The 17,699-nt window shown below is 45.5% G+C and overlaps 2 protein-coding genes across 4 annotated transcripts; one reads left to right on the forward strand and one right to left on the reverse strand.

Moving 5' to 3' along the window:
* Window positions 1–1,049: 1,049 nt before the first annotated feature.
* Window positions 1,050–2,186, forward strand: nkx2.4b (NK2 homeobox 4b). Its single transcript, XM_058078950.1, has 2 exons — window positions 1,050–1,434; window positions 1,591–2,186. Exons 1-2 carry the CDS (start codon window positions 1,050–1,052, stop codon window positions 2,184–2,186), a joined length of 981 nt encoding a protein of 326 aa, XP_057934933.1.
* Window positions 2,187–2,635: 449 nt separating this feature from the next.
* xrn2 (5'-3' exoribonuclease 2) lies at window positions 2,636–17,614 on the reverse strand. 3 transcript variants are annotated; one of them, XM_058089847.1, is made up of 31 exons: window positions 17,394–17,614; window positions 16,124–16,251; window positions 15,299–15,410; window positions 14,863–14,974; window positions 14,721–14,779; window positions 14,567–14,656; window positions 14,417–14,489; window positions 14,180–14,230; window positions 13,926–14,083; window positions 13,778–13,852; window positions 13,414–13,547; window positions 12,295–12,352; window positions 12,102–12,209; window positions 11,981–12,025; window positions 11,772–11,903; window positions 11,614–11,658; window positions 11,159–11,262; window positions 10,445–10,580; window positions 8,775–8,882; window positions 8,614–8,703; window positions 8,456–8,528; window positions 7,839–7,922; window positions 7,639–7,736; window positions 7,474–7,553; window positions 7,322–7,378; window positions 7,141–7,209; window positions 6,907–7,035; window positions 6,438–6,580; window positions 4,191–4,248; window positions 3,301–3,517; window positions 2,637–2,905 (listed from the first exon to the last, which is right to left on the reverse strand). In XM_058089847.1, exons 1-31 carry the CDS (start codon window positions 17,466–17,468, stop codon window positions 2,840–2,842), a joined length of 2,967 nt encoding a protein of 988 aa, XP_057945830.1. In that variant the 5' UTR covers window positions 17,469–17,614; the 3' UTR covers window positions 2,637–2,839. The 3 variants fall into 3 exon arrangements, with proteins under 3 accessions (XP_057945840.1, XP_057945830.1, XP_057945827.1); XM_058089844.1 differs by having other exon boundaries at window positions 2,640–2,905; window positions 11,159–11,265; XM_058089857.1 differs by lacking the exon at window positions 11,614–11,658 and having other exon boundaries at window positions 2,636–2,905; window positions 11,159–11,265.
* Between the last annotated feature and the right edge of the window lie 85 nt (window positions 17,615–17,699).

Consider the following 17,699-nt stretch of genomic DNA (forward strand, 5'->3'; position numbering starts at 1 on the left):
AGAAAATCAATCAAGCAGTAATAAATAAATAAATATAATAATAACAATAAAACGGCAAATAATAAAAACTTAAGAAACCACATATAGTTGGTGGGTAGACAAATGATTTTTTTCAGATTAAAATGAACAAAGCATTATTAGAGCCCTGTAGACATGACAAAACACGACTATAGTCACATTTATACTCTTTTTATTTACAACATATTGCGCAACTCTTGAGACACATGCTAACTCGCAAACTAGAGAGCTAGTGACCTAAACGGTAGCCTTCGAGTTATTTCCTTTAAACTTAAATAGCCAAAAACTTACCACTTCCACACGGATAGGGAGGATAACTATTAACAGTTATTTAACCTTTAACATGAACATGAATCAAACGAACGTGTTTGAGGCCCCTGCTGTAGACTTTCTCATGTTATGTTTAGAACACAATGAATGCAAACATAAATAAATGAAATAAATGTGTGCTTTTTATATACGTTGAACACATTGCTGCATTTGATAACAATTCAATCATTTACACAAGCTGGCCTGTGCTATGGTTGCTGTGATTAATATGAATAGAAATGTCTATTATTCTAGTCTATTATGGGGAATATGATACTTTGTAGTATTGTACTGTGTATACCGTATAATAATGCATACTTTATATGCAATATACGTATGTACAGTATCTACATGTAATACTGTATGTGTACATATACACTTTTGCTGTTTGAGCAGCTCATTGAAGGTCAATGACGTCATCAGGTGACACGTGTGACTACCCTTTTTCAGGTTCCACTGAGTCACGTGACGTCGGCATCCTTCTGTTTTTTTTAGAAAACTTGTAAACTTTGTAGGACTTAAAGCAAAAAGGAAGATCACGCGCGTGCTGTCGTCTCTGCAGGAATGCGCGTGCACGTCCAACATGTCAATCAAGGCTCTCGGCCCCGCCCCACCCCCCACCCTCTCAGGCGGGATAAGGTCTCCTCTTGCACGTGGACAGGAAGCAGCAGGACCGAGGGAGGGAGGGGGAGCAGGACCAGAACCAGCCGGAGACACCCAGCATGTCCCTGAGTCCAAAGCAGTCCACCCCCTTCTCGGTCACGGACATTCTGAGCCCCATGGAGGACTACCGTAGGTTCGGCGCCATGGAGCCCGCCGGGGGGAGCCTCGGAGCCCAGCTGGGGGCGTACCGGCACCAGCAGGTGTCCCACGCCGCCATGCAGCAGCATCAGCACCAGCATCTTCATCAGCACCTGTCCTCCTCTTCCTCGGCTGCGCTGCAGGGCCACGGGGGCTCCTACCATGTGACCCACGGGGTGCCACAGTTCTCCGGTTCCGTGGGGGGGTTCTGTACCGGAGGAGAACTGCCGGCCTACCAGGACTCTGTGAGGGGGGGCGGCCCGGCGGCGACCTGGTACAGCGGCCCGGAGCCGAGATACACACAAAGTTAGTTGTTTTTTTTTATGCGGTAGAAAAAATCTTAAAAATTATGAATTATGAAAAAAAAGTCATAATTCATTTGACGAAATTTCATCTTTTATCAGAAAACGAATTGAAACGATTCGTTTTGAATGTGAACTGAGAAAAATGTGATTTATTTAGTTTCCAGGCTGGTGGGCTCCTCGGCAGGCATGAACATGAGCGGCCTGGCGGGGTTGGACGGGACCGGCAAGGCCATGGTGAGCCTCCACGCGGCCCCCAGGAGGAAGCGGAGGGTCCTGTTCTCTCAGGCCCAGGTCTTCGAGCTGGAGCGCCGCTTCAAGCAACAGAAGTACCTGTCCGCCCCCGAGCGGGAACACCTGGCCGGCCTCATCCATCTCACCCCGAACCAGGTGAAGATCTGGTTCCAGAACCACCGCTACAAGCTGAAGCGGCAAGTGAAGGACAAGGCGGCCCAGCTGCAGCAGGACGCGGGCGGCCTGTGTCCGGCGGGCCGCCGCGGCTCCTCCGCGTCCTCCTCGCCGCTCCACGCCAAGACCGTCAAGCCGAACCGGAGCGACTGCAGCGGCTCCAACCGGACCGCGGAGCGCCACTGCAGTTCGGCGGAGAACCTGACAGCGAGCCAGCAGCTGGACGAACCGGACCATAACCATAACCTGTCTCCGAGTCCGCCCCTGGGCCTGCACACGGACACGGGTCTGCTGGACTATGCCGGCGGCATGGTCGGGTCCAATTTACTCTACGGCAGGACTTGGTAGGACTACACGAGGATGGACGGGTTCAAGGAACTTACTGAGGAACTAAAAGACTTTTTTTTCAGCTTTTGGTTCTTCTGAGACACAAACTCTAGCGATCAGAACCTCCACCAAAATGTCATTTCAACTTCTTGTGGGAAGAGAAAAACATCTTGGGAATTTTCCAATTGTCAATAAACATTTTCATCTTTTACTAAATCAATAAGAAATATTTATCATACCACAGTAATCAATATTTAGCATCATAATTATTCCTTTATTTGGCATATATGATTTATACAATTATTCATTCGAATAAATAATTATTCATGACTACTAGATATTTAGAATATAGATTAGAATGAATAAATATTTCATACATAAGAATGATAATAGAATGATTAGTAAATAAACCATTTGAATGATGAATAGATCATACGAAATAAGGCCAAATAAATTTGAAGATAATGAATAAGAGTGAAGTTGAGCGATGTTTTGTAAAAAGAATAAAAGTGTTAAAGTTGGATTCATCCACGTGATCTTTTATTTCATACGTTAAAAAGATGTTGGAGAATCTCTCAAAAAGTACAAAGTGGATTTAAAAGTGGACAAAATTAGAATTACAGAGGAGGAAAAGGAAGGACTGTTGAGGAAAAAGCAAAAGCGGCGTCTCTGGTTTACTCCCAGGTGTATCTCTTGGAGGGGGGCGGCATGCCGTAGCCTCTGTTGGAGCTGTTGAAGCCCTAAAAGGAAAACAAGTCTTTAAGTGTCGGCCGGCTTGATTTCAAAACAAAACGTTTGGAAGGTTTAAAATGTAGAAATTATCTTTCCAACATGGAATTTTTGGAAAATGGAGTCTAAAGAATAAAAGCCATAGGATTTGTGTGAAGATAAATGAAATACTACATTTACACGCCGACACGTAAAACATCTTTAATATTCATAATATACATCATGTTCCGGTCAAAATGTTGACATGGGAGATCATAAAGAGAGTTTGAATAAAAAGTTATTTTGGTAAAGAGTTAAATAAAATAAATCACATCCGCATTCTGAATATTATTTTGAAGTATTGGACTAAAAGGATGCTGATGGGGAGGAAACCAAAACAATCTTTTTCAAGAGAAAAACTTTTTACCTGGTAGGGTTGTCTCCGCTCGTCACGTCCCCGGCGGTCCTGCCAGTTGTCTCTTTCCTCGTAGCGTTGCTGGTAGCCGCTGGGACCCGCCCCCCCGCCGCGTCTCGCGTTGTGTTGGTACGCCGCCTGCTGAGACTGCTTGGCCCGATCCCAGCCGTGACCGCCACCGTGGCCGCCGCCGCCGCCGCCGTGTCCGCCACCACCACCGTGATGTCCACTATCGCAAAGACAAGGACATCAGTCTGCACACTTTTCTTTACTCATCCTATATAAAAAGTACATTTCAAAATAAAAGTTTCAGTAAGATGAAAGAAAAAAAAAATGTCTGATTGTAGACCATGACAACGTATCCCAGGCAGCATCCATCACTTATTTGTACTTTCCTGCCTGGGGATTTCAACTGAAACGGATCAACAATGCTGACGTACAGTAGACGCGCACCCGAGGGTTCATCTAGAAGATGCACCATCAGCTCCAATCAAAATACATCACTTGCTCCGAGTATGATGTTAGCGTAAAGCGGCATCGCTGGGAAGAACAGGAAGTGGATTTGTGTTCCTTCCATTGGAAGGTTAACAAGACAGAATGGACGCCGCTAATGAGCAGTGACCTGAGCTGACCCCCCCCTCGCCACAATGGGCCTGAAAAAGGTTCTGCTGCACAACTTGAGGACGACTTTGGAGAGGCACGTCGCCGGTTTGGTTTCGGCAGAATTAGTGATGCCTCATTAAGCTACACAAACCTCCTCCAGGGAAATTGAGCTTAAAAGAAAAATCTGAATTCAGCAGCAAGACCCACATCGTCGCCGCCGCCGCCGCCCCCCCCCCCCACCCGTGCTGGGGTCGGTTCCGCTGCTGCAGCGAAGCGTTGAACAAAAGGTGCGGACTCACCGTTGAAAGTGAGGCTGGAAGGACGGTCGCGTTCCCATGAAGCTGCCGGGTCTAGAATCTGAAACAGAACAAAGACCACAACGGTCACAAGAGGTTCTGCTCGCTATGCAGGACCAAGCGGCCATGTTGGACCCACACATCAACACGTGTTTGTTTGCACATGAAGAAACGAAAAAAAAGTGTCAAGTCAGCGCGTCAGTGGACATGAAATCACCCCCGTCCTCGGGTAAAGTCTCATTGGGCGGGGAGGGGAATCAAACATTGGCACGTTTTGTTGAGGAAACGAAACAAGCATTCAGACGGCGGCTTTGTGGACGCCTCAAGTGGGTCGCTCCATCACGCAGACCCTTCACAAAGACGCACTTAAGAGGCGGACACAAAGAAAACGCAGCCAAAGCTTCTCCTGCATCCACCGTTGCTATGGTGATGGCCAGCTGCACCTTTCTTTTAGTCACGCACACTCGGCAGCACCAGGAAGTACACACGCTAAATCACATGATCAACGAAAAACTAAAGAGTCTCATGAGAAACTAAACCAGAACTCCGATGGTCACCATCATCGCCATCCTTCAGCATCTTCTCTAAAGGAAAATCCACACAGTGGAAACATTCCCACACCGAAGGAGAAATGCATAAAATGATTCTTCACATAAGGAAGAGTAACAAATGTTGATAGGCAGCTAGGAGAGGAACTCTTGTTTGCGTTTGGTATCATAGAAGCGATGAAGAAATCTAACAGCGAGCGGGAAAAGACTTTGATTGGAGGTTAATTCCTCCAAGAAGTAGAATAACGGGCGCCTGCTAGCGTATCATCTGATGATCTCTTCCACCAACAAACTCAAGTGGACCACCCAGTGGGCTTCCAATTACACTCGGGTCTTCCTTTGCTGGGTGCCGGCGTGGGCTGAAAGCAGAGAATGACAAGTGGACAGCTGTCAATCTCCTTAATTAGCCATGATCTGAGCGCGTCTGGGCCTCCAGTGTGGACGCACAAAGGCCAACAAAGGATTACGCCTTCAATCCCGCCAGCGCGCATTGGCCACTCTATTAGGGACGGATTACGAGGCGCTCCACAGCTAAACACCGCTTTTCAATGTAGCCGGCGACTATTTGACTCGCATCCCGGCTGGCAGAACAAATAAAAAACACTAACGGCTTTTTGTTTGCGTGCAGAAGGTGGGCGGGGTCAAGCAGCAGCACGGCTTCTTATCTCATGGAAATGTTTTGTGGTCGAGATAACTTTTTCCATGAAAATGTCCCGTTGTCAAGACGACGTCTCATTCCGTGAAAATGTTACGTCTTCAAGGCGACCGCGGACGAAAGATGAAAAGTGAATCGATGTTGGAAGTGACTGAGGAGGTCAGACTTGTTAGCTTGTTGCTTCAGTGCATGGCGTCCATAACGGCCCCCAGCAGAGCCGCAATGTGGACCCTTCCAGGGTGCCAGCTGGTGGGGCCGTCGTGCACAAAGCCCTCTGCCCGCATCACCACAGGGAGCTAGGGGGGGGCAAGCGACGGCATCAAAGCAGAACGTGTTAACTTGGCTTTGGAGCCTCTTCGTGTGCCATCAGCGACTTTCACAGCGCGGCGTTCGTGGCGCCGCTCTACCGCAAACTCATACTCAGCCATGTTGTCCACTCCCGCAATCCTTGCAAGCCAACCAAGAAAATGAGTGATCCGGGTAATATGGTGGCGTTATTATTGGTTACCAATATCAACGTTTATATATTTTGATCTATTTTTCACATTTTGCTGCTTGGTTTCACTTTATGTCTACAATGTTCTGTGGGCCAATAAGTCGCAGACCACAAACGGCCCCTGGGCTGCACTTTGGACACCCATGCTTTTATAACGTCAGGGATGTTGTAACATGGGATGTTTAGACACACCCTACAAACCTTGCAATCCTACCTACACTCAATGTTGCCACTCGCGCCAGTGAGCTATGAGATGTTTGTTTTGGGGTTTTTTGGACACTTGATCAAACTTAACATTTGTCAAATCAAAACATTGCTGCGTGAGACCTGAAAATGTGAAAAGCTCCCTTCTGTGGAACTGCAGTACTTTGGCACTCCAAGCATCATGAGAGCTGTGGTTCTATCACCGTTTTACGTTTCAAAGCATGTAAAAAAAGTAGCAAAGGACAGTCAGGAGATCCAACAACTGAGGTTCAAGTGAGCCTTGAGGTTATTTGTAGGAAATGCAAGTCCATTGTCATGAGAAAGCTTTGTGATGGTGTTTGTCTTACGTTGGTAGGCCTGATGATGGCCGCCGCCACCCCGGCCACCATGGCCGCCACGGGGGGAGTGGTAGTTTCCTTGGTGGTTGTAGTTGCTGGGAGGCGGGGCATTGCTGTACTGTCTTCCATCTTGGTTTCTGTTCAAGGAATGACTGCAGGGAGGAGAAGAGGGCGTCAAAGATCTTTCCTTCATGGACTGTTCAGTGGAAGACTTGCAAGGTGCACATCATGAATTCCAAACACGCCGTCTTCAGGAGGCGCCAGCTGCTCAATGATTCCCATTTCTTAATGATAATGTGGACGTGCAGAGGAGGAAGCACACATCATAATCAAGCATGGCCGCTAATGGCCAGCAAACATTTACACTCTTTACAAAAGATTGTACTGCTAATTTAGCAACAGCACTCATCAACTTGCTTGCTTGGAAGTACACACACAAAGCACACATGAATACGTATAAGAGCTGGAAGAAACCCACCCCAGAGCTCTGAAGCCTGACTGGTCCAAGTGAGCCTGCTGCCTGTGTGGGTTGAAACCCAGCTGGGGTCTCCAAGGCTGATTTTCCCGCCTGTTCCAGTCCTCTGGCTTCAGCACGTTATTGGGAATCCTGGAAGAACAGAAAGCAGCTGTTCCATCACGACACAACATGGCAGATGTTGTACGTTGATGAAGGCACATGAATTGGTGCCAGAGAAAAGTTCAAGTCACTCACTTGGCTCCAGGAAGCAGGACCGCCTTGAACACGAAGCCGTCTGCGTACTGAGGATCACTGAACTTCACTCTGGAGAACATTTCAGGTGAAACATATGATGATTATTCTGAGAAGTCATGGTATAGAGTACATAAAACTCTATGGATGCACCAAGTTCTACTAGGAAAGACCGAGCTCTTACCCGATGGCAGTGTTCTGTGCAAGGTCACGTAGCATGGGTATAGGTGACCTCACCGTCCTAAAGGGCAGAGGTCAAGCAGGAGTGAATCAGACGGTAGATCAGCTTGCCTTGCGGCTGGCACAGCCTGACTAGAATGTGCAGGCGTTCCTTACTTATCTGGTAGAATAGGGTCGTCATCGAGTGATAAGATGCCTTGGATTCCATGACAGAGCTCAGCAGGGATCTCAGTGCCCTAAAGACCACAACACGCATCAGTACCAAAAGCAGTCTTCTCTACTGGACTCGCATGCTTTGATGCCAACTTCTAGTCCTGTTACCTCATGAGATTCTGCACGGTAGAGTTCTTGGATGAAGTCCGAGAGCAGGTGAGACTTCCCAACAAACACCATGTCGCTTCCCAGACTGTTTCTCCTCACTGGAGCACAACAATGCAGTTCAATCATTAGCATCTCGTATCCTGCCAGAAGTCCAAGGACCGCTGACAAACGCATCAACAACTCATCAAAGTGCCACTCGCCTTCTTCTGTCGTGAGGTCGGGATAGACGTCAGCCAGAGCCGCCCGCAGACGCCGCTCGTCCACAAACGGCAACAAGGCCACACCTTCAACAGGGAAGACAGATGGGAAAAGTCCACTTTGTTTGCAGTCAATGTGATATGCAAGCTTCCCGAGCACACCACCATCTCGGCCAGGATGTCCAAAGTGTGGCCCAGGGGCCAATTTGGGCCTGCAGCACTATTTTTTTTTATTTTATTTTTAATTGGACCTCATCATGTTGTAACAATACATTATTGGTGAGCTACTGTACATTACAGCTATAACACAAAACTAAGCTGCCTTGTATATTAGCTAGCTTTTGAGTGTAAAGTTGCTGTGTGATGATTTTAGCAGTAATTTGTAAGATGACAGAGAGTCAGACTGTTACATTGAGTAATGACTGTGTGATTTCAACCACGTACAGCTTGTGATTGATTGACTGATTCGCAAGCGAACATTCGAAGTGAACAAAAAGGCACGAGATTCAAACATAGCCATAAATTAGCTACACAGCTGTATATTCATTTTTATGTGTGCACCCCTCAGTAGAAAAACTTGACACCCGTGCTCTTGGAAATGAATTGTGGACCAAGCTCACCTTGCCAGGCGTACTTTTTCCCATTAAGGTCAATGGCAAAGTCGTCAGGATAGAAGTCGATGATAGACGAGTCCTGCATACCAAAAAGTTGGTCTCTATTTAGTCAACTCAGAAGATGACAACGCATCTGTGTTGCTTATTCGTGGAGTCAAACTCACTGGACTGCTCATCAAGTTCCGCCAAGTTTCTGGCAGGAAGTTACCACTGGCAGCAGGAAACACACCCATCAGTTGTTCCAGAGGCTTGAACTGAAACCAATAGAAAAACCACATTGTTGCTTTCAATTCCGTACCAACCAGCACTTAAGTCACTTTCTTACCGGTTTGGTTTCTTTCTCAAAGTCAGTGAACATTCCTTGGATGTCCTTGAAGTCTGAGGCAAAGGGGGCGTAGTGAAACGGGAAGAACCACTTCCAGGACGCGCAGCCCTGCAAGGACACATTCACTGTTAACCTCAGAAAGAGGCAGCAGGTACGTAGCGGGGCACAGAATGGAAATTAAAACAAACATTTCAACTGGAATATCTTTCACGAAGCAAAGAACTTTTTCAACAGAACCTCCAGGGAGCTCTGACATTTCAGCATCACACTCCTTTCTTGTCACTCTGAAAGCTGCCAAGATGAAGTCACTAGACATCTTCCGCCATGTCAAAGCACTCATCCTTGCTGGGCAAACACGCCACGGAGCCCGCCCGCACCTCCCACGAACCACCTCTCACATAAATCCGCTCCATCTTAGCCCGTCTCACTGGTAAAGATGCTCATTTAAATGTTAATATGGCCGTTAGCATGATAAAAGGCTGAGAGGCCTGCTCGCCATCATTTATGCTAAACAAATCACGTTTGGTTTCCACGACAACTTGCTCTATGATTGCCAGGGGTCCAAAGGTCACAGAAAATGATTCATGTAACAATATTTCATCTTGATTAGCTTCAGCAAGACAATATTTTGTCAGTGGATGATTTTGGAGAGAATGATTTATCTGCATCACTAGTGGCATCTTTCATTTCATCACCTTTTATTGTCTAGAAAAAAGTGCTTTATAAAGAAAAAGTACTATTATTAGACAGTATTTATTCTATTATTTTTATTAGCTTAAAAAAACGGCAAGTCAAATTGTGTAAAACTAGCATTCCGGCTGTGGGTTTGTGCTTCATATGCTAGAAAAAAAGTCAGCGGGGATGATAAAAATGATTTAGGGACTAAAGTGTGAATCACGTCTTCAGTGTTTTGGGTAAAGTCCGCCCCCCTCAGGGGTCACTTGGCGAGCTGTGCGTGATCGTAACGGCGAGACCGTGAATGTGCAGCAGCGGCGAGCAGACACGTCCCGTCTGCCGAGGACCTTTTAATGAATTCATCCAGAGCGGCCCCCTGAGACCTGCTTTGGGTGTGTGCGCATGTGGAGACCAGCCCCCACCCCCAAATCTGTCCCCCTCATTCTGATCCACCTCAACTCTTGTGAAGAGGGCGCCAATTATTCATTCAGCATTTGAAAACAATAATAGCATAGCAAACAACGCCTCCGACATACTTGAACGTCAGATAATGAAATTGTTACTCAGGTAACAACAGATATGCACGTTAAAAGAGACTGCTTGCAACTCACTCAACAGGGCATGCAGGGCTCCAGACTCGGGGACTACAGTGACTTAAAATTTAAACTTTTAGTTCTTAAGTTGTTAAGTTTTTCCTCTAATTTCCCTGTAATACTCCAACACATGGTTCACCATCCACCCCGTTTCTGTCGCTGGCTTTGTCATAGATTCAGGCATCATGTCTGAACTTTTAACACCAAGAGTCAATTAAGACCTCTGTCAGCAAACAAACATTCTCTCTTCCTACGGCACTCAGCCATGTTTGTAGTTTACATTCCACTTAAGATGGTGGACCTTGTAAGATCCCAGTGAGATATTTCCTGCTTCCGAAGAGATAGGCATAAAACATTTGTGCAGGTATCATTGAGGAACAGGAAGTGACGTGTAAGTCTGACCTGGTAGTAGTAGCGCAGCACCCAGCACAGACCCTCCACATACGACTGGACCACCTTGTGCCTAAAATCTATGTCAGACAGTTCCACGTCAAACTTGCTCTTGTAGTAGCGCTCCTTCCAGCCTTCCTCCCACAACCTGCAAAACACACACACACACGTACGTTTGTTTTTTAGGATGGCAGTGGGGGACACAAGTCCATAAAGTGGGCAAGTCAAGCTAGTCCACGTCTTCCAATAAAGTGTGTTTCGTGTGAAGATGCCCCCTCTGAGACTGATACTTGCTAAGCTTTGACATCTTGGGGTATTCTCTCTTGTGCGCACATAATAGAGGCCGTGCGACGTCTGTGCCGCTGATGCCTGCCGCGGCCTGCAGGGAGCGCCGCCTCCAGAAGGGGAAGTCTCCATGAATACCAATTCATCCCCGTGGATTTAGCAGATTTGTTAAGTGCGTCACACAGGAATTTACTACCACGTTCCTGCTTTCCATCTTAATAACCTGAAGAGCAGGCTGTGTGTGTGTGTGTGTGTGTGTGTGTGTGTGCAGGTTAAACAGCTTGTGTTGTGTATTAATGAGTACGTCTCTGGTTCTTCTTGTTCCAGTGTTGTCGTGTTATTAACACATTGGCAGGAGAACAGTCGCCGTTAGGTTTCTTGTACACAACAATGAATCCTACACACCAGTCGCCGGGTGGGTGGGGGTCCGAGAATATTTACCTGATGTTGTCTTCTGGCTCGGGCTCGTCGTCGCTGTCTGCACTTTTCCTCTTTATACCTCTGTTGTTGTTGGCATCGTCACTCGGGCCAGCAGACGCCTGTGCCTGCTGAGACAGCACACGACCAAGCAAAGGATGAAGAACATCAACACTTTGTCATGGAAATGACTGACATGTTTGGGAATGCTTTAAAAAGGAAAACTTTGGGGGAAATTTTGGCCATTATTCAATCTTTAGGTTACTTTGTCATGAACACACATCTTTCCATTTTGTGTGCATTCTAAAAGAGAAAAATAGCTAACACGAGGCAATTAATGCATGTAACAGGAGTTACCTATTTTGACTAAAAAGCCTCCAAAAATGAAAATAAACAAAAATGTTTATTTACATAACATGACATGCATGTCCTTTAAGTGAGTCCCAATGTGAAGTTAATGTTTAAAACAAGCAACTCACATTTCCACCGTTCCTCAACGCGGCTTTCAGGGACTGGGCGGCGTCCTGCATAATAAAACCCATTCAAGTGGCTACTTATGGATTTTTTTGGACTTATGGTTTGAATCAGAGCGTTACTCGTTCATTACACCCCCTCTTAAGAGCCAGCAATAGCACACCTTGTTGGACTGCATCCTCATGTCATAGGCTTGGTGGCGAGCATTCTCCACGGGGCCTGGCTGGTAGCCTCTCCCCAGCGCATGAGGGGCAAACTGGCCTGAGGGGATGTAGGAGGGGCCTTGATGCTGCATCTGCGTTCATTCAATGGAGGGAGGAAAGCCCGGTGAACACGGGTGCCGTGAAACAAGAATCCCTCCATGCTACTCACCTTCATCCTGTTTCGTTTCTCTTTCATCTTTCTCTTAAAGCTTTCCTATGACAGACAAGCCTGATCAATGACAGCATTTCTACAGAGCTGACCGGTCACATGTCCTGTTTAGAAACCTTACGTCATCTTCTTTGCGTTTTTTGAAGATGTTGTCTTCGGCCACGCCCACCGCCTGCATGATCAGCTCAACTCGCTCCAGGTTCACGTAGCCGTTCTGCGTCAGGTAGCCCTGCATACACAGTGTCCGTCAGCCACCACACACACACACACACACACACACAACACAAGAAACACACAGACGACACCGTACGCACTCCAGTTTTGTGCACAACGTCTTTGTAGATTTTGACCAGTCGATCGATCGCCCCTTCTCTGAAAGACAATTCAAAGTTACTTGTTAGGGTGACAAAACTTTTAATGAACCAATCACCAATGCATGTAATTCTTCAGGGCTCTACATTACAAACAAAATGACTTGCCCATGGGGAATCCTTAAGGTGAGAACTACTTGCCCGAACTTGCCCCATGTAAAATGAAAAGACTGCCATAATGATATCATCTCATTTTTGTTGCATCACATGAGAATCTCAAATAAAGATGAAATGATTATCATTTCTTGTGGTTGTTTTCCTACATAGATCATGATGTTGCATGGAAATCTGGATTGTCAAAAGACTTCTAGGCACTTTGCCTTTTAGATGTTGTGCACCACAATGAAACATTATTGAATAGACACATTTGTGTACTAGTAAAGTGTTTTGAATCCAGAAAAAAATGCTCAATGCTCAAACAATAATTTGTGAAGCAAAGGTGAGAAAAATCCACAGAGCAATGGAAGCGCTAGATTTTGTAGCTTGTGCAAAATCTGCACTTGGTATTGGATCTAATGGGTGGTGTTTCATTGTGACCACTTCAAATTGTCACAGCAATGTGATTCACTCACCTGTGCCATCATTTGATTTGCTGCCGCTAATAAAATACTTGTTTAGGAGGCACTGCTTCATCACTTTTTGCTGTTTTCCTTCACAAGTTGTTGAAGAATTAGACCATGTTGGCAGGGACGCCATGATAGATGTTTTCATAGTCAAACCATCGCTGATTGGTTGATCGCGAACAAGAACGGGTGTGGGTAAAACGCGGACTGTGGACCGCGGTCTAAATAAACAATTCTGATTGGTCCATTTCAAGATTTGCAAGGATTGGTTTGCAAATTACCACCGGAATTACACAGTCCGTGTTTTACCAACACCCAACAAGAACCGCTTTTAAAGTGCACTTGTCATGCCAAAGTGCACTTACCCGACGGGAATATCACTGATTGGATTTACTTGCCCCAATTTTGTTTTAACTTGCCCCGGGCCATCGGTACATCGTTATTGTCAAGCCCTGTTCTTATACATATAGACATACATCCACAGAAGTGTGGACATCACCTGATTTCTAAGGACGGCAGGTGAGGGAGGAAGTCGTTTCCAACAAAGAAGCACATGAAAACCCAGTCGTCGACGCTCCTCTCAAAGTCAAAAGGAAAGGGCAGGCTGGCCATGGTCAGCTCTCTTGACAGATACTGAAATACACCACAGCACCAAAAAAGTCAAAAGCACTCCAACATATGTCAATACATGCTAAGCTATGCAGTCTGTGTCTTATAGTTGACAAAGCAAACAGTTATTGGTGTGAGTCCTGTTATCTTACAAGTTGGCTTATTCATGAATTAATTTGATGCTTTGATTATGCTATGGGCCAATAAAAACTAGCCATGGGATGTGACATGCGGAGTGCAGGTGTATACCGTACCTCCCTCAGCACACACAGTCTGATGAAGATGAATTCCTGCTCGGACGCTGGCACCGTGTTGGCAAACTCATCATGCTGGAAGACATTCATGTTCATCATTTCACAGAACAACAAGACGAGATGCGTCACGTCAGAGGCGGCCTCACACCTCTCCTTGCTTCTCTCGCGCCATGCCCTGACATTCTTTCATCTCGTGACCAATCTGTCCGCAGAGGGTGCATGGGCGGGGCTTGAAGGGCTTAAACTCCTCCCTGATGATGGTGAAGTTGGGCTCGTGTGTGGCCAGACCCAACATGATCAGGTCGGCTGGTCACAGAGAAGGTTAGTTTGACATTCAGGACAATAATGCATGTAATCAATGCGATTAATAAGGTGAATTCATGACATTTCCAGAGTACTCACCGTCAGCGCCACACAGGCAGTGGTGTGTGTTGGGGTCGTGGTTGGGCTGAGCTGTGGACCACCAGTAAAATGTGACTGGATGTAAATGCTTCAATGTTTGCATCTTTAGTGCAAATGTATTTGTACTGCATCCAATTTTTTTAACCCCATTTAACCCCTTCAGTCCCAAAGGCTATGCTTGTTCACATGACATATGTGTTGGTCCATGAATCATTGTGGATGATTAGCGAGCAGCACCTCTCTGTCTCCTGACGAAGTCCATGATCTTGTGCTCCCCTTCACCAGGAACACTGGCATCAGATAGGAAGACCTGCAATCAATGTACATTTGTACCTAATGCAATGTAGCGATCATTACAACTGAGCAGCAGCAGCAAGATGAGCTCACAGTGACATTCTGCCATCCGGGGTTGTTACTGAGTCTCTCTGCAACGTAGTAGCGAAGACAGTTTGCCAGGTTGTCCATGAACTCTGTCCCCTGGTGACAAAAGAGGTCAGTCAATTACTCGTCAGACTAGTTAACAACAAACATGAAAACTTACTGGGGTGATGCAATTGCTGTCAAACCTCTCCTTGATCTCCTCTGGTGGAAGGTACCCTCCTGGGGGGGGGGGGGGGGGGGGGGACACTCGTCACCACATGTGATGTTTGTGCCATTAGTTTGTCTCTATTTGTCCCACCAACCTTTTTGGATGATCTCCTCCCTGATGCGTTGCTTCTCGTCCGCGAGCTCCAGCCCTTCCTTGGAGGCCCGAAAACGCCGAGAGCGCTGCTGGTTCATTTTGGCACGTGGAGCCTGGTTAGAGACGAGATGGTTTCTGTGCACAAGTGGCTGTCCGAAAGGTCGCACTTCACAAATGGATTTAGAATAGAATCAGCCGATACTACTCTCGCTGTGTTCAGGTTGCACAGCAGCAAAGTGGACAGTGATGACTGTGGTAAATGTATGTCTATGTCTAGTAGTCATGTGTTTACACGATCTAGTATATAATAGTTAGCTTGCTCCATCCAGCAACAAACATGGGTGTGGGGAACAACAGTACACATATACACCCTGATGAGGTCCAGTTCTGTACTGCCAAAAAAAGAAGAAATAACAAATGAGAGATAAGTTTCTTACCACGCCGTCAATGGCCATGTATAAAATTCTTCTTGGCCTCACGATATTGAACAGGCGATCAATGTACTCAAAAATAGCAACCATCATCTCATCTTCGTTTTTAGGCGCCGGTCTGTGAAGGCAGACATGAAAAGTGAGCAGGCGACATTTGAATTAAAAAAAATATTTGTATAGAACTGCAGGGGGAGAAACGCTTCCATTTAATCACACACCTGCTACACGGTCATTTTAAAATCTAAACCCGCGGTGGGCAAACTACGGCCCAGGGGCCACATGCCGCCCACTAAGTGTTTGAATCGGGCCCGCCAGTTGCTTTCTAAGTATTTCAACTTTTAACATACAAACTGGCAACATGACTTGCAAGTCGGATGCCTTATTTAGTTTAAAAAAAACAAAAAAAGGAAAATGAAATGACATAGTTTGACGTAGTCTGATGTTTAAAGTGCTCCTGAAAAAAGGGACATGCCAACATACTGATAGTATAACACTTTTACAGATGAAATTAGACAGATAATTCAAGGGAAATTATGAGCATAAAATAGTGTGTAATGTTCTGGCCCCCCTGGACAATTATGTTAACGCGGCCCACGAGTCAAAATATTTGCCCACCCCTGATCTAAACTCCTTTAAAAAGTTTTAGGTCTCACAATAACGTACACAAAAATACCATACTTACTGAGGACTAATGAAAAACTAATTAGTAGTAGTAGTGGTGGTGGTGGTTAGTATTAGCTAAGTTAATTCCTCATTAACTACTGTAATTTGGTGTACCTAATTGTAAAGCGTTAGATAAAGATAGCGTTTTATAAAGATAACAGTTCCTACTTGTCTTCCGGATGCGTACAAGGATGAATAATCCCGTTCATGTCCAAGTACAAATTGTCAAATTCCACCTCGTTAGGGTTTGGCTTTGTCGTGTCGACAGGGATGCGGACTCCATTACACTCCCTACCCTGCAAGGCACAAACATCAACGTCAGTGTTTTAGATTGCAGTATTAAAACACAAGGGAAGAAAGTAAACAATATGAAATATTTTTAATAATTTATTGGGCCCATGCCATGTTTGCATAAAATGTTACGGAAAATACTTGATTCAATTCAATACTATTTACTCTATTGATGGGAATTATAGGAATGGTAGAATCGTATTTTAGCCATGCACGATAAACTGTGCATGCCCGCTCGATTAAGAGATTCTGTGGGAACGTCCTTAAAAATCTGAAATGTCATTCAAATCTGACGGTGCAAAATATGTTCATTTTGTCCCGGAATGACCGTGTCCATATAACGGCGTGGAAATTAATACAGCGTGTTTCTGCAAGTGAAACTTAGGACACTTGATTTGCTTCTTTGGGCTTTTTAATTTAAAAAAAAAAACGGCTACTCCGTTGACTTTTAAAACAAATGTCCTAGCCCAACTTAATATACATTTGATCACATTCAATGTTAAAGCAATGGGAACCAAAGGCACTATTTCCCAGAATTTATATATTGTTTCTTTCTTGGGTTTGAGAGATGAATGAGGTAATTGAAGTTCAAGTCATGTTTTACTGTATATAATTCATCAAACAACTTGATTTTACATATTTCAAAATTGTGTACCATTCCTAGGAATAGTGGTGATCATCAGATAGTCATTGAAGTACATTTAGGACAAATGTAAATGCTTCGGGTTAGGCTCAAGTACTGAAGCTGAATGTTTTGCTGCCACTCACTTCCCACAGAGTTATTGTGAAGGTGCAGAAGAGGTGTGATAAATGTGTGTTTTCACGCCTGTTTGTTACAAGCCTGGCTAAACATGTTCCCAATTCATTACATGCACAGGAAATGACGGCAACTGCTTGATGTTTCGGCGTCAAATCAAACAAATAGACTGAAAGTGAAACGTCCCACCGTGGCAGCACTGGCGGGAAAATGAAACCATAACAGGGGAAAAACTGAGCTCCATTTCTCTTATTTTTCAAGTTCATCGGATTCAATGAACCTGGAGTGGCATTCGCGGCCAACAAACAAAAGACGACACAATAGCAGTAAGACGTCGTCATATAGAATGCACAGACGTCTCCATTGCTAGCTAAGACGCTAACTACCTACCTTCTCCTCCACACAGTGTACAATAATGGAGGGGTATTTCCTACTAAGCCAACGGAAAAACGCCGGGACTCCCATCTCCGGTGAACTATCGTTTCTCGTCGGTGTGATAAAAACCTATAAGCGCGGATGAAATGTTTTTTTTTAAAAAGTGTCAAGTAAAACAGCAATCACGCTATGATTGAGTCCGCTATGCTTGCAATTACGTACATGCTGCTTGGCTATATACTTCCGGGTTATGGCGATCGTTTCCGGGGAATTCTCAGAACCGGGCGGGGCCACAGCGACGCCCCCGGTCATAAGCACAAG

The sequence above is a fragment of the Doryrhamphus excisus genome, chromosome 1 (assembly GCF_030265055.1).
Source record: "Doryrhamphus excisus isolate RoL2022-K1 chromosome 1, RoL_Dexc_1.0, whole genome shotgun sequence".
Lineage (NCBI taxonomy): Eukaryota > Metazoa > Chordata > Actinopteri > Syngnathiformes > Syngnathidae > Doryrhamphus > Doryrhamphus excisus.